This window comes from Elephantulus edwardii, unplaced genomic scaffold, assembly GCF_000299155.1.
Source record: "Elephantulus edwardii isolate Elephantulus edwardi_28Jun2011 unplaced genomic scaffold, EleEdw1.0 scaffold00047, whole genome shotgun sequence".
In the NCBI taxonomy this organism is placed as follows: domain Eukaryota; kingdom Metazoa; phylum Chordata; class Mammalia; order Macroscelidea; family Macroscelididae; genus Elephantulus; species Elephantulus edwardii.
Window position 1 is genome coordinate 9,712,594 of NW_006399797.1, and position 14,055 is coordinate 9,726,648.

General features: G+C 36.2%; 1 protein-coding gene across 1 annotated transcript in view; it reads left to right on the plus strand.

The window, feature by feature from the left end:
• The first annotated feature begins 1,767 nt into the window (after positions 1-1,767).
• The window catches only part of MSRB3 (methionine sulfoxide reductase B3), a 221,427-nt gene continuing 209,139 nt past the window's right edge, over positions 1,768-14,055 (plus strand). Inside the window, exons 1-2 of the mRNA XM_006886062.1 lie at positions 1,768-1,931; positions 3,408-3,532. Coding sequence (XP_006886124.1) covers positions 3,457-3,532 — 76 coding nt within the window. The 5' untranslated portion in view covers positions 1,768-1,931; positions 3,408-3,456. The remainder of the gene's footprint in view (positions 1,932-3,407; positions 3,533-14,055) is intronic.

Genomic DNA, 14,055 nt, shown 5'->3' on the forward strand with positions numbered 1-14,055 from the left:
TATTGAACGTCTCCAACAATTTTTTTCCACAGATCTAGTCAATCTATACAGATTCCTGTGTAGACCATCAGGTTTGTCTATGTGCATAGCTGCTGTATAAGTTTCTTATAAAAGGTGTTTGTGATGAATAGTCATTGATTGTACAGAATTCTATTCTTTTGTCTCCAGCCTCATTTCTTTCACCAAGTTCATACTTTCTGACTATTAATCCTTCTTCCCTGTTCCCAAGTTTTGCATCCCAATTGTCCACTCTTATCAAAGTATCTTGGTTGTATGTTTGATTGATTTCCAATTACAAAAGTTGGTAGAAGTAATCTATTGCCTTCTCTTTTGCCCTGGTTGTTGATGCATGTATTTGAATGATAGTGGTATTATTACATGGTATTTAACATCACCCCCCTCCATGTTTTCAGGGTTTTGTGTGAGTGATGCCCCTTTGCATGTATTTTACAAAATTAGCAGGTTGGTCTATAACTCTTGTAAGCATTAAAAACAAGGTTATGTTGTTGTGTGCTGTTGAGTAGGAACCGACCTATACATGATTCTCCAGCAGGTAGAGGCATTTAATTGCACAGGAGATTACCCATATTTTCCCCATGGAGCATCTGGTGAATTTGAATCACATACCTTTGGATTGGCAGTGCAACTCCTTACCATTAAGCCACCAGAGCCCCCTAAGGTTATCATAAATCCTAATCTATGAAACTCATGTTTTGTAGGATTTAAAATTGGACAACATTGTGACAAATCATGCTTTTGGCATTCTTCAGTATAAAAACAACTGTTGTTGTTGTTATGTGCCATTGAGACACCTGCAACTGATAGTGACCCTATGTACAATAGCTCTGAACTTTGCCCTGTTCTGACCCAGTCTTAATGAGTTGGACACACTTACCCCCATTACCCTAGTTATTGTGTCAAACCATCTCATCCCTGGTCTTCCTCTCCTGTGCTGTCCCTCCATTCTTCCAGGCATTATGTCCTTCTTCAAGGACTGGTCCCTCCCTACTGGCTATGTACCCAAAGTATGTGAGATGGAGTCTCAAAATTCTTGCCTACAAGGAGAAAATTGGTTTTACCCTTTCTAAAACAAACCTATTTGTTGTCTTAGCAGTTCATGGTATGTTCAGTACTCTTCTCCAGCACCAGAACTCAAAGGCATGGATTCTTCTGTCATCCTTAGTCATTGTCCAGCTCTCTGATACATAGCAAATAATTGCAAAGACCATGGTCTGGATGAGACACATTTTAGTCCCTAGACTGACATCATTACTCCTTAGCCCTTTGGAAATTTCCCTCATGTAATTAGACTTCCCCAATGTAATTAGTTTCTTTTCATTTCCTAACTGCTGGTGCCAAGAGTGTTGATTTCAGAGCCAGGCAAGCTGAAGTTCTTAACCATCTCCATCTCTTCTCCAACATGGTGCTACCAGTTGGCTTAGTGGTGAGGATCTTTGTCTTCTTGATGTTGAGCTTCAATCCATATTGAAGATAAACTGAGACTATGCTAAAATGAATCCCCTTAATTGTTCCACATTGTTGATGTAAATGTAGCATCTGCCATGTCTGCTATGAAAACAAAGCAAAAGCAGAAACTGGGCAAAATTGATTTGCCACTAGATGGAGCCCTGGCTATTTGGGTAGAAATGAATACACTGTAGCCTTAACCTTAAATCATGGAGTTGTATCGTGCTGGAGGACCCCTGGTATGTGAGGCCTTCAGCTTTTAATTGTAGAATGCATCTTTGTTCTTTGCCTGACCTGCAGAGTGACATCACTGCCTTTCTTCCTGTGCACCGGTTTTGACACAAGCCAGATGGCTGTGGCGATCGGTAGGCGCGGAGACCGCCTGGTACAGCAGTTGATGAAACAAAATAGGAAGACGTTTTATGGTCAGCTGCGGGAGCACAATGAGGCTATAGCTTTGCTAAGTAATTACATTTACTGTGCACACTTTATTCCTTTGCTAAGTAATTATATTTACTGTGCACCCTTTTATAGGTCACAAGGAAAAAAAAGCATTTTTATTTATAGTGTTGTGAGGTATAGACCTTTGATCTTTTATTAGTCAGTAGTCTGCTCCAAAGAAATGCTCTCCTTTCCCTGCTCTGCGTTCACTCGTGGAAATGACATGTTTATTTATGTTTAATGGTTCTTTCAGGCTGTGCGTTGTGATACTTACCTTCCCTCTTCCTCCCTTTTGTCTCCAGTTAGTAACGAAAAAATGTTTTAGTTTTGTAGTGAGTTTAGTTTGGAGAAGTCAGAGTTCAGGCATGTTAATACAAGCAGATTTCTGTCAGATATACTCCAGAGTGATTTGGTAAAATATATTACTGTGTATTATGTGTTTGTTCTTCAAGGAGGTCAGAAGAGACCACGAACAGAGTTCTTTGGGGGGTGGGTAGAAAGGGCAGGGAGGAAGGTAGGAAATGAACAAGACATTAATTTGAATCCCTTTTTGGATATTTAGTAGTTAAATCACTTATACTACTGATTTTAAATAAAGTATTAGACATTAATCTGTATTTCCCCATTTATGTTGCAAGTTAAATGTAGTTTGAAATAGTTTCTAAAATCTTTTTAACTATCTTAAAATCTGAACTTGTTTGACATTCATATACTTTTAGTGTTCTTCCATATGGTTAATTTCCAAGAACTTTAAAAATACACTTATGCTTTGTAATTTTAAGCTATGACTATTATTCACAGAAGTGACCTAGAAATGATAAATCATAAATTTGAATGAAAATTTGTATTTGCCATGCTTTCTCTAACCTTAACCTTCTTTGTAATGTGAAGTTCCTACTTGTCTCTAGGTTATTTGTTTCTAGGTTATTCCAGCAAAAGAAATCTCTTCATCTTACAATATTTTACAGTCTTCTCTAGGGAGAGAGATTTGCAAATAATTGCTGGAATAAGTCAGCATGGTTTAAGGAAAGAACAAGGCTTTGCAATCAGATATAACAGGGTTTCCTAATCCTTTTTCCACTGGCTGTTTGCTTTGTGCCCTTGGACCTTTGAGCCTTGGTTTCCTCACTTATATATTGGGGAATAAAGTCTACCTCCTAGGTTTATTGTAAGAATAAACAATACAATGTGTATAATAGTGCCTGTCACATGGTAGGAATTTGGTAGATGCTATTTAAACTTTGTCTCTTCTCTCAACTTCTTGCAAACCGTGTTCACAGATTACACTGCCATTATATAGTATGTACTTCACTAATAAGACATAAATAAGCCTAGATTGAATGTAAACACACTGCCTGAAGAATAGACATTTGAAATGGTATTATCATTGTGTGTGTATGTTCAGTTTTAGATAAAACTGTAGCCATCAACTGTGCAATGAGTGTGTTTATCATTGTGAGGTTTTAATTTGATTCTGTTTTCTTTTTTCTCCTACTCAGCTTTTGCCCGTTTTTTGCTTCTCGTTTTCTTGGTGAAGATATCACAGTGATGTCCGCCTTCAACCTGCTGCATTTGGTGACAAAGAGCCAGCCAGTAGCCCTGCGAGCCTGTGGGCTTCCCTCAGGTTGCTGCTTATTGTCCTGTACATAGTGAGGGCACTGGTAGGAGTGGGTGTCTCTGCTGCAGGAAATGATACACTGGAATGTTTTACTCAATTTCGTTTGCTTTTACTTGGGCCCTAATTTGAAGGCGGAAATTGGTTATAAATCACCACTCTACTTTGAGTAACGTTAATTTCCACAATCCATACAATGCTAGGAAACAATGTCCAGTTTCCTTGCCCAGCATATAATTGTCACTAATATTTTATGATATCTTTTTGTTCTTTAACACACACTGAACATCTGAAAGTCATAATGCTCATAAGAAATTGGAGGTCTTGATAAGAAACTACATCAGATCACACAATTTAGGGTATTAATCTTGTTAAAAATAATGAAAAATTTTTATTTCATATGTAGTCATTCTTTTAGAAAACAAATAAAAAATTAAAATGAACCACCTTAGTATAATTGTTTCTTGTAAATGAAAAACAAACTTGTTTTACTTGATACTGCCCAAATAAACAGAACTAATATTGCATATCAATTTGTTCTTAGAATAACTAACTATACTGTAAAAAACAAGTGTAATTTTAAGCATTTAAACAAGTGAGGTATGAAATACCAAGATTTGTTTACATATGTTTCAATTATAACTTTAATATTTTAATTTTATTTTGAAGATTACTTGATCAGACTTTTTCTGGGAACATTATTATCAGTATTATTTCTATTTTCTAGTGCAAATATCTCTTAGGAGTGCTGGTGGTATAGTATGTAGTATGTCACACTGCTAACCGAAAGGTCAGTGGTTTGAATCTAACAACTGCTTTAGAGGATAAAGATGGGTAGTCTTCTTCTGTAATTATGTATAGCCTTGGAAATCCCACAGAGGGTTGCTAAGACTCAGAATCTACTCCACCACAGTGAGTTTGGATATGTATCTCTATTACCACAATGCTATTATTTTGTACCATCAAGTGGAAACTGACCCATATCTGACAATAGAGATAATTTAATTTCAACTCATTAATCTCTGCTGTTTATCTATTATGAGAGCTAGTATTGGGTTAAGCAGTGAGGATACAAAGATAAACAAGAGAAAACAGCTTTCGTGAAAAAGTGGAGACTGGAACTGTGCAGGGCCCATTGAGTGTGACTTGGTACTAAGTCTAGACTTATGCCTGGGGTGTTCTGGGACTCCAGAAGAAAATAGCCTTTGGGGGATGATCTTTTGGGTAAGGGAGGGTTTCTGAACTTTAAGGAAGTTCTGTAAAAGATGTTGTACTTGAGCTGAATTTTGTAACTATGAACAGCAGTTTGCCAGGTGTCCAAGAAGTAGGAAGTCATTCCTATCAGATAGAGTGTTGTTTGCCATCATGTTGGAACTGACTCATAACAGACCCTCCAGCAAGTTTTCAGGGGCAGTAAATCACATGAGAGGAGATTTCCCATCTTTCTCCAGCAGAGCATCTGGTGGATTTGACCCCTGTGCATATCGAGTAATATGGACAAAATAAGGTTTGTAAGGGCCAAGTGTGTTCAGGGAATTAGAGGTTATGTAACTTGGCTACCTGGGGTGAATGAAGGCAAGTCCAAGAGATAAGACAGGGAAGCTAGCCAAACCATGAAGTGCTTTATATGATAGTCAGAGGGAATTAAATGATAAGAAAGGAATGAAGGGGAACAGCACAATCTGATTTGCATTATATAGAGTCTGTGTTGATGGGGGGAAGATCAGTGCTAAGTCCAGAATGTTTCTGTGAGAGAGGCTTGGGTAGTAAACTAGTTAGAAAGGGAGATGGGACATTTATCTGGAAGATTATTTGCATAGCAAACACTAGTTTTTATAGATTTAATGCCTGTGGGAACTTGAAGAGGTAATGAGGTTTAATGCCTGGGGGACTTTAGCCGCTTTTCTCCACTTTTCCCCCAGCCCTAACTGTGCCCCTGCTCTGCCATCTTGGGATAGAAGAGGATGGAATAGGCAGAGATACAAGGTGTAGAACTGACCAGGTTTATCAATTGAGTAGTACCTGAGTTTGAGGGAAAACCCAAATCTCTTGAGGGCAAACAAATATCTGTCAACTCTCTGTGAGAAAAGAGTAGTAGACTGTAGCCATCTTTTAACATTTAAATGTGTTTCATCTTTCATTTAACAACTTTAATGGAATCCACAGATGCACTTATGATTCAGAAATAACCATCTCAATCTGTTGTTTTGATCTCTTTTATTTATATATTCTGTTGGATCAGAATTTTAAGTCCCCAAAATATACAACATATTTATTTTTCTACTATTGAGGGAGCTGTAGTGACTTAATGGTAAGGGACTGCGCTGATAGGGCAAAGGTATGTAGTTCAAATCTATAGTTGCTTCCCGGGAAAAAGATGGACTGTCTCCTCCCGTGCAGTTTATTACTTCTGAAAACCTGCTGGAGGTTCAGCTATGGATAATTTCTGACTCAATGGAACACAACAACCCAATATTGATGAAAATGCAGAGCAACTGTCCTATTTAAAATAATACTTTATTATGTTTGGGTGATAGTTTAGAGAACAAATATTCAGTGACTGTGACTTCATTTTTCATTTTGTGTCAAGATTCTCATTAATTCCATTCTGGTTGTTCCATTCCTAATAACCTAATTTTCCTGCCTCGGATAGTGTCAGTCTTTTCTTTAGTGTAGTTACTGACTAATATTTTCTTTCTTTCTTTGGGAATGTAAGACTCTTTTAATTTGATGAAATAATTTACTAGAACAGTATTAATAATTTAACTGTTCAAGTATCATTTCTTTTTTTAAGTGGTATGAAAGTAAGTCTTCGAATATCTACATATTTTATAACTTGAATATTAGGAAAATCTTTGTTGTGTATTTCTTAAACAAAATTCTATGCATATATATGTGTAGAAAATATAAATGTTGATGAAATGGTTACATTTAATAATAGAGAAACAAATGATTTACATTTTGGAAAAATAAAAATGAAAATCAAATGGGAATTCTAGCCTCTATGACTTTGTGAAAGTAAGGAAGGAAGAGGCCAAAATAAGAGAGTTTAGGAAATTAAGATGAAAGTCTGAAGTTTGCTTTAATTTACTGTTCCCTGGTCAAAACTCATTACAACAAAAATCTCTGTAAATCAAAAAGATTTTTACTCCCTAGCCAGTATCCTAATTTTGAGTATTATTCAATACAAAATAATTCCAGAACCAAAAAATAATTGGAACAGGCTCTTAAAGTTGATTATAACCGGATTGACCTGCATGAAGGCCATATCCCACAAGAGCGATCTATCATTTTTCAGCTTTGACTTACTTTTCTTCTTATTTTTAATAAAACACATTTTAAATTTAGAGCTTATTAAGTGCATCTGAGTTATGGTTTGCTCATGTTTGTAATTAAAGGTATTTTTCTCTGTCTCAGAGTTTCTTCTTAATTTCCTATAATAGTTTCTTTTGTATATTAAAAAAGAGCACTGGATTAGGAGTCAAAACTAACCATGCTTGTGTCATTAACTTATGTGACCTTGAGCAAGTGAGTAAACCTCTCTAGACCTCAGTCTCTTCATCTTTAAAATTAGGAATTTAAATTAGATAATCTATCCAATCCTGAAATTCTGTGATCTTAAAGACTTTCATTTGTTTTTACTTTTGGCTTCCGGTTAATCAAATCTTAAAAGTCAGTATTAATTAATGGCTGGAAACTTAAAGAAAAATCTGCTAGGTTGTAGTGGGAGGACAGGATTATTTTCCAAGTTTGAACAGTAGAATTCCTTTCCTCTAAAATAAGACTGAAGCATTATCTGAGGAGGGATTAGTAAGTGTAATTTTATACATAGTTTTAATGGTAGATAAAATTAGGTCTAATTATAGCTTAGACTAGATACCATAGTAGCTTTCAGCCAAGTAAGGGTGTTTGTCTCAGTAATACTAATTAGAGTGATAAATTGTACTTTTCTCTATCATCATGCAGATAATACATGATTGTGACTCTTTTTTAACTTAGTGGCAGATTTAAATCCTGTTGTGAACTGAAAAGCCACATGTCTGTTACGCAGCCAGCTTAAAAGATATTCTAATATTGTATGATAGTCTGATGTAGGAATTAGATATCCTAAAGACAGAGATTTAGCAAATGTTCTTTGAAAGTCCTAGGATATCATTTAATAACTAGAAGTCTGTGACAGAGCTTGTGGCTCCAGAGCTTTGCATAGTGCCTGGCACTTAATAAATATTTATTAAACGAATGAATAAACATTTGGAAAGTTTACATGTAGGTGTAAGCTATGACAGATTGAAAATTTATTTGAGAATCCTTTATAGGGGAAGAGTAAAAGTAAAGTTCACAGTTTGTTGTCTTTTAAAACAAAAATTTGTGAGAAAGACAATTTTTCTTTTCTCACTTTATTACGTTAATACACGATAGTGAATGTCATTGGTATAAATCATATTGTTGCTAAACAGCTAGCAAAAATGATACCACAGATTCAGTTAATTGTTTATTTTCCAGAGGTGCATTTACTTTTTTGTTTAAACAAATTGAGTTTAGGGAATTATACTTACATTGAGGATTAAGAACTTTTATCCTGTTGATCATTGGCTTGGAGAAAATTGCTTTACTTGAAATTCCTTGTTTGTAAGGAATACTATAGATGTGCATTAAAATAGCTCACAGAATTTACTAGTCATGTTTGAGTGGGTGATAGCTCATTAATAGCATCTGATGTCCTTACTTAAAAGATTGTTTGTATCAGTTTCTATAAATTTTGTTGCTAGGTGCTGCTGAGTCAAGTACAACTCATAGCAACTCTCTGAACAAATCACTTAAACCCTGCCTATCTTGTATCTTCCTACTTTAACATACTGGAGTCCATTGCTGAAGTCACTGTGTTAGTCTGTCTCGTTGAGGATATTTCTGCCTTTTGCTGACCCTCCATCTTTCACTTAATGTCCTTTCCCAAGGAATAGTCTGTCCTAACAACATGCCCAAAATATGTGAGATGAAGCTTCATCATCCTTGCCTCTACTGAGCACTCTGGCTGCATTTTCTCCCAACCCTTCTGTTTGTTAATTTGGCAGTTCATAGGATATTCAGTACACTTCTCCAACACCACAACTCAAAGGTAACAATTTTTCTTCTGTCATCCTTATTCATTGTCCAGCTCTCAGATGCACAGCAAGTGATTTAAAAGATGATGGTCTGAATCAGGTGCATCTTAGTCTTTAAACTTACATCTTTAATCCTCAGTACTTTGCGTATTCTCTGATTGCAGATTTTTCCAAGGCAGTATGTCTTTATTTCTGGACTGCTAGTACCAAATATGTTGAATGTGGATCTAAGAAAGATTAAATTGTTGACAGTTCGAGTCTTTTCTCTATCACTGCCTATTGGCCCTTGTGTGAAGATTTCTCATCTTGATCTTGAGATGTAATCAATATGGAAGGCTGTATTCTTGAATCTTCTATAGCAAATTTCAAGTCCTCTTCGCTTTCAGCAAGCAAGGTCGTGTCATCTGCATAACATAGGTTGTTGATGAATCTTCCACTGATCCTGATGCCACATTTTTCTTCACAGAGTCCAGCTTCACACATGGTTTCCTCAGCATACAGATTGGATAGGTATGGAGGAAGGATACAGCCCTGACACACACCTTTCTTGATTCCAGACCTTGCAGTATTCCCTTGCTCTGTTCAGACAACAGCTTTTTGGTCGAGGAATAGGTTTTATGTGAGCATAATTAAATTAAGTGTTCTGGGATTTTCTTTTTTCTCAGTGTTAACTGTAGTTTGTTATGATCCATATAATCAACTGCGTTTGTTTAGTCAATAAAACACAGATAGACATTCTGGTATACTGTGCTTTTAGCCAAGATCTATCTGACAGCAGCAAGATTATCCCTTGTGTGTGTGTGCACACACATATATATTATTCTTTATTGTTGTGTTGAGAGGGAACCTACCCATAGCTGACCCTACAGCGAGTCTTCAGAGGCAGTATATTGCACAAGAGGAGATTGTTTATTTTTCTCTTGCAGAGCAGCTTGTGGATTTGAACATTGTACTTTTGGAATTGTGGCACAGCTTCTTGCCCCCAGAGCTCCTATATATTGAATAAATAGATTAAATTATTTTTTTAGTTTTAAAATTATTTAAGTCATGCAAAGGTAGACCATCTCCATAATTAGTTTATAAAAGTTATCACTCTCTTGCTCATTATATATATATATATATATATATATATATATACACACACACACACACACATACACATATGGCAGAGTTGTTAAAGGTTTGTGCTGCTAACCAAAAGCTTGGCAGCCTGAACTCACGAGATGCTTATGGGGGAAAGATGTGCCAGTCTGCTTTTGTAAAGATTTATAACCCTGGCCACACCATGGACAGTTCTCCCCTGCCTAAGTGGTTGCTGTGTGCAGTCGCATAGGGAGTTGTACTGCTAACCCAAAGGCTGCTCCTCTCTCGTGGCTTCAGTCCAGCTGCTCTGCAAGAGAAAGATAGGCAGTCTCTTCCCATGCCATTTGTAGCTCTGAAAAGTCCTAGAGGATCAGCTTTCTATGGGTCAGTTTTGACTTGCTGGCAATGAGATACAGACGAATCAGGATCTACTGGATGGAAGTGGTCTTGGTGTTTTGTTTGAGGGGGCTTGTTTTTAATAAATATTTTGGGTTCATTTTCAAGAGAGCTGTGGTAGCATAATCTATAGGAAGGTTTGCTGCTAATCCAAAAGCAGCATCTCTCAGGTGATTCAAATCCACCTGTGGCTCCACTGGAGAAAAGATGGGCAGTTTCTTCACATGCAGTTTACAGCCTCTGAAAACCTGTTGGAGGGTCAACTCTGACCCTCCAACTCAATGGAGTTGAGTATATTACAACTCTGACAATAAGAGAGGGATTCAGTGGGTGTTTTTTAGATCTTCTGAAACTATTCAGGGAGTGCTCTTTGATCGAGTTGACGACCTGTTTTAAAAGATACACATGAATCTAAAATAAACACTCTAATCAGAACACATTATTTATAGTTTCCATAATGGTAATAGCGGCTTTCGGGAGGACGATGGCATCTCCCCCCACAGGAAGCTCACAAAAAAAGAGGGGGGGAACGAAGGTCTCTTTATTTCTATGAATGTATATCGTGTTTTCTCCAAATGTTTTTCATGCAGTTTATCACCTCAAGAAAACCTCTGAATTGTTGTGGATCAGCTCAGACTCGATGGCAGTGTTTGGGTTTGGTTTTGTTTTTTTACACTTTCTGGAAGCAGGAGTGGCATCCACTTCCTAAACCACATGCCTCTGGAAACTCTATGAACTTGGAGAAAGGATGATAGTTATAGAAAGGCTTCAGGCCCTTGTTTCAAAGGGTTGCTATGAGTTGTGCTTGACTCGACAGCAATCAACAACAACAACAACATCATAATGGTAATAGGGAGCTCTGATGGACTAGCAGCAAGAAACTGTGCTGCAATCCTGAAGGCACATGGTTCAAAGCCTTTGGCTGCTCGGTGGGAAAAGGATGGGAAATCTCCTGCTGAGAGACTAACTGCCTCTGAAAACCCACTGGAGTATAGCTATGGGTTGGTTCTGACTCTATGGTACACACAACAACAATGTAATGGTGATACCTACAAAGTTTCCTTCACTTGCTCAGATTATGCCCTCTGTCCTCTAGTTTAATAATTTTTACATACTTATTGTAACTATTTTGTCATCCATATTACAATAGACTCTACTCTGAGGAGGCAGCTTTTCTCCAGTCATATTTCGAGTGTCTTCCACTTCCAACCTGAAGGGCTCATCTTCCAGCATTATATGCAACGATGTTCTACCATTGTCTGTAGGGTGTTCAGAGGCCTGTTATTTCAGAAGTAGATGGACAGTCCTGCTTCTTAGTTTGTTTTAGTTTGGAAACTGCAATGCCATGTTTGTGCCTGCTGGTGTTTAATATACCAGACTGGTGGCATAGCTTCCAGTCTCACAGTAAACATATAAACCTCAGATTGATACTTAGGGCATATTTTCAGAAGGAACAAAGTCCTTAGAGGCATAATTTTGGTAGAATAGTAGAGAGTCAGAGAAAGAAAGGAAGATCCACGGTGAGAGGAATTGAAGCCATGAATAGGCCAGTGGGCTGGGTCATGACAGAAATGGTGAAGTTGGTGCTGTAGATAGGGCAAGGTTAAGATCGGAGTCACAGTCGACTTGATGACACCTAACAACAAACAATAATAAGACTACTTTGATTACACAGAAGTGCTCTTCAGAATATGTTTTTTTTTAAAAAATTGTTTTTAATAGATAAAAAGTTTAAGTCTCAGTATTTGCAATATTATTCTGAATGATGCCTAGTTTCTCCAGTAGATGGCACTAGTTTTATAGTCTTTCACAGAATGAAAGAGAACTGAAATTGTTAGCACAGAGGTGCATTGTGAAAACTTAAACAAAAGTATGTAAAGAATATCCAGTTAAGAACATATGGATTTACAAACCACAAATTTTTCTGCTTATGTTATGTTCAAACAATATTTGTAGAGTGCAAAACCTTTTTCCATTTTCAATAGGATTCCAACTCCCTTATGCTTGGACATCTCATAGAAATTGTCTTTCATGTGTAGTCTTTCTATAAACTAAAACAAGTTTTCATAAATTAACTTATCTTGTATCCAAATAGCTGATTTAACAGTAATTTATAGTTTTATATGCAGCTAAATTTTCTTCAGCAGACCACCCAAGATTTAAAGAAAATTTCACATTTTGTTTTGCTGTGTTTTGAATTTTATAGAATCTTGAAACTGTTACTAGTTTAACATGTTGACTGTTAAGCATGCATCACTTTTTGCAGGAATCAAAATATTTTAGGAACTTAAGGAAAATTTTATTTCAAATGTTGATTAATGAATAATGTGGCTATATTTTTCCCCCATAAAACAAATTGTTTTCATGATATAAGAGTTATTTAATGTTGAAAAGTTGCTGTGTAATATGTGATTACCTGTTCAGTTTTAAAAGTTATTTGTGGACTATATATATTTTTCAAGGCTAAATTGTTATAGGACAGTACATTTGTATGAATAAGATGTTGGGCGTATGGTTTGTTAAATGTGGATTTTATTAATTTTTTTGTTAAATGTGGAATATTTTAAGAATAATTTATACTATGTTAATAAGAATTGCTATTTTGAAATAAATTACTAATACTAATAAAATAACATAGCAACCTTTAGTAGCAATGGAAATAAAGTGAATATGAACAATAAAATTCAAATTTCAGTTTTGACTGAGAAATTCACTAGTTAGCAATGACTGAAGAGTGACAAAGTATTATTATAAATTCTTAAAACAAATTTTAATTCTACATTAATAGATTATGGAAACACTATGACTCTTACGGGAATCATATAAATATAGTCGTTAGATGTTTGTCTAAACATGTTCACATTTTGGTAATCTAATAGTAGAAAGATTTCTTGAAAATAAGCTGCCTCTGGCTCTCAGCAAGCACATGTTTAATGATGGAATGAGGCATAAATGATAATTTCACAAGATCTCACTAATATTGAGAATTGTTGTTGGGCATCATTGAGTCAGAACCAACCCATAGATGACCCTTCAGCATATTTTCAGAGGCAGTTAATCGGGAGGGAGGAGACTGCCCCTCTTTCTCCTGCAGAACAGCTGGTGGGTAGATACTTGAAGAATTTTCTGGTAACTAAGGAGATTTGGTGGCATAATCCTCATGGTGTTGGTGTGTACTACAAACAAAAAGACTGCATCTCTGGTAGTGGTTCAATTCCACCAGCTGCTCTGAGGAAGAAAAATGGCCAGTCTTCTCTCAGTCTCCTCCTCTAAAGATATACAGCCTCAGAAACCTGATGAAGGGTTACAATAAATAGGAACTGACTTGATCACAGTGAGACTCCTTCCCCACTCCCTCCTGGTGGATAGTTTCGTCTTAACTATTTTGTTTAAGACTGTATTTATTACTGCTTTTCCTAAAGGAAGCTCTGATGGTATAGTCTGTAGAGAGATGTGCTGTTAATGCAGAGGTTGTGCCTCTAAAAGTTTGAGTCTGCTAGCAGAGAAAGATGGACAGTTTCCTCTCATGTGGTAGATAGTCTTAGAAATGCAGTGGAGGGTCAGCTATGTGTTCATTCAAACATGGCAGCGATGAGACTGAGCTTTTGCTAAATATATCATAAATGATATTAAAATAGATAATGTATTAAGATGCCATGACAAATGATCCAAAATTATTTTTTATGCCTCTGCATTTAAAATTAATTACATTTGGAATTTAAAATTCCCATTCCTTTTATTTAAATTATCTAGTGTTTTTTTGTTTGCTTTTTGTAGTTAGTACATTTGTCCCTTTAAAATGCATGATACTGTAAAATAGATCTTGAAATGATGAACATACATCAGTTATGTAGGTGGTTCATTTATAGAATTTATGTGAGTTCTAGAATTTAAATGAATTAATCAACTAACACTGTTGTTGTTATGTGCCATCGAGTCGTTTCCGACTCA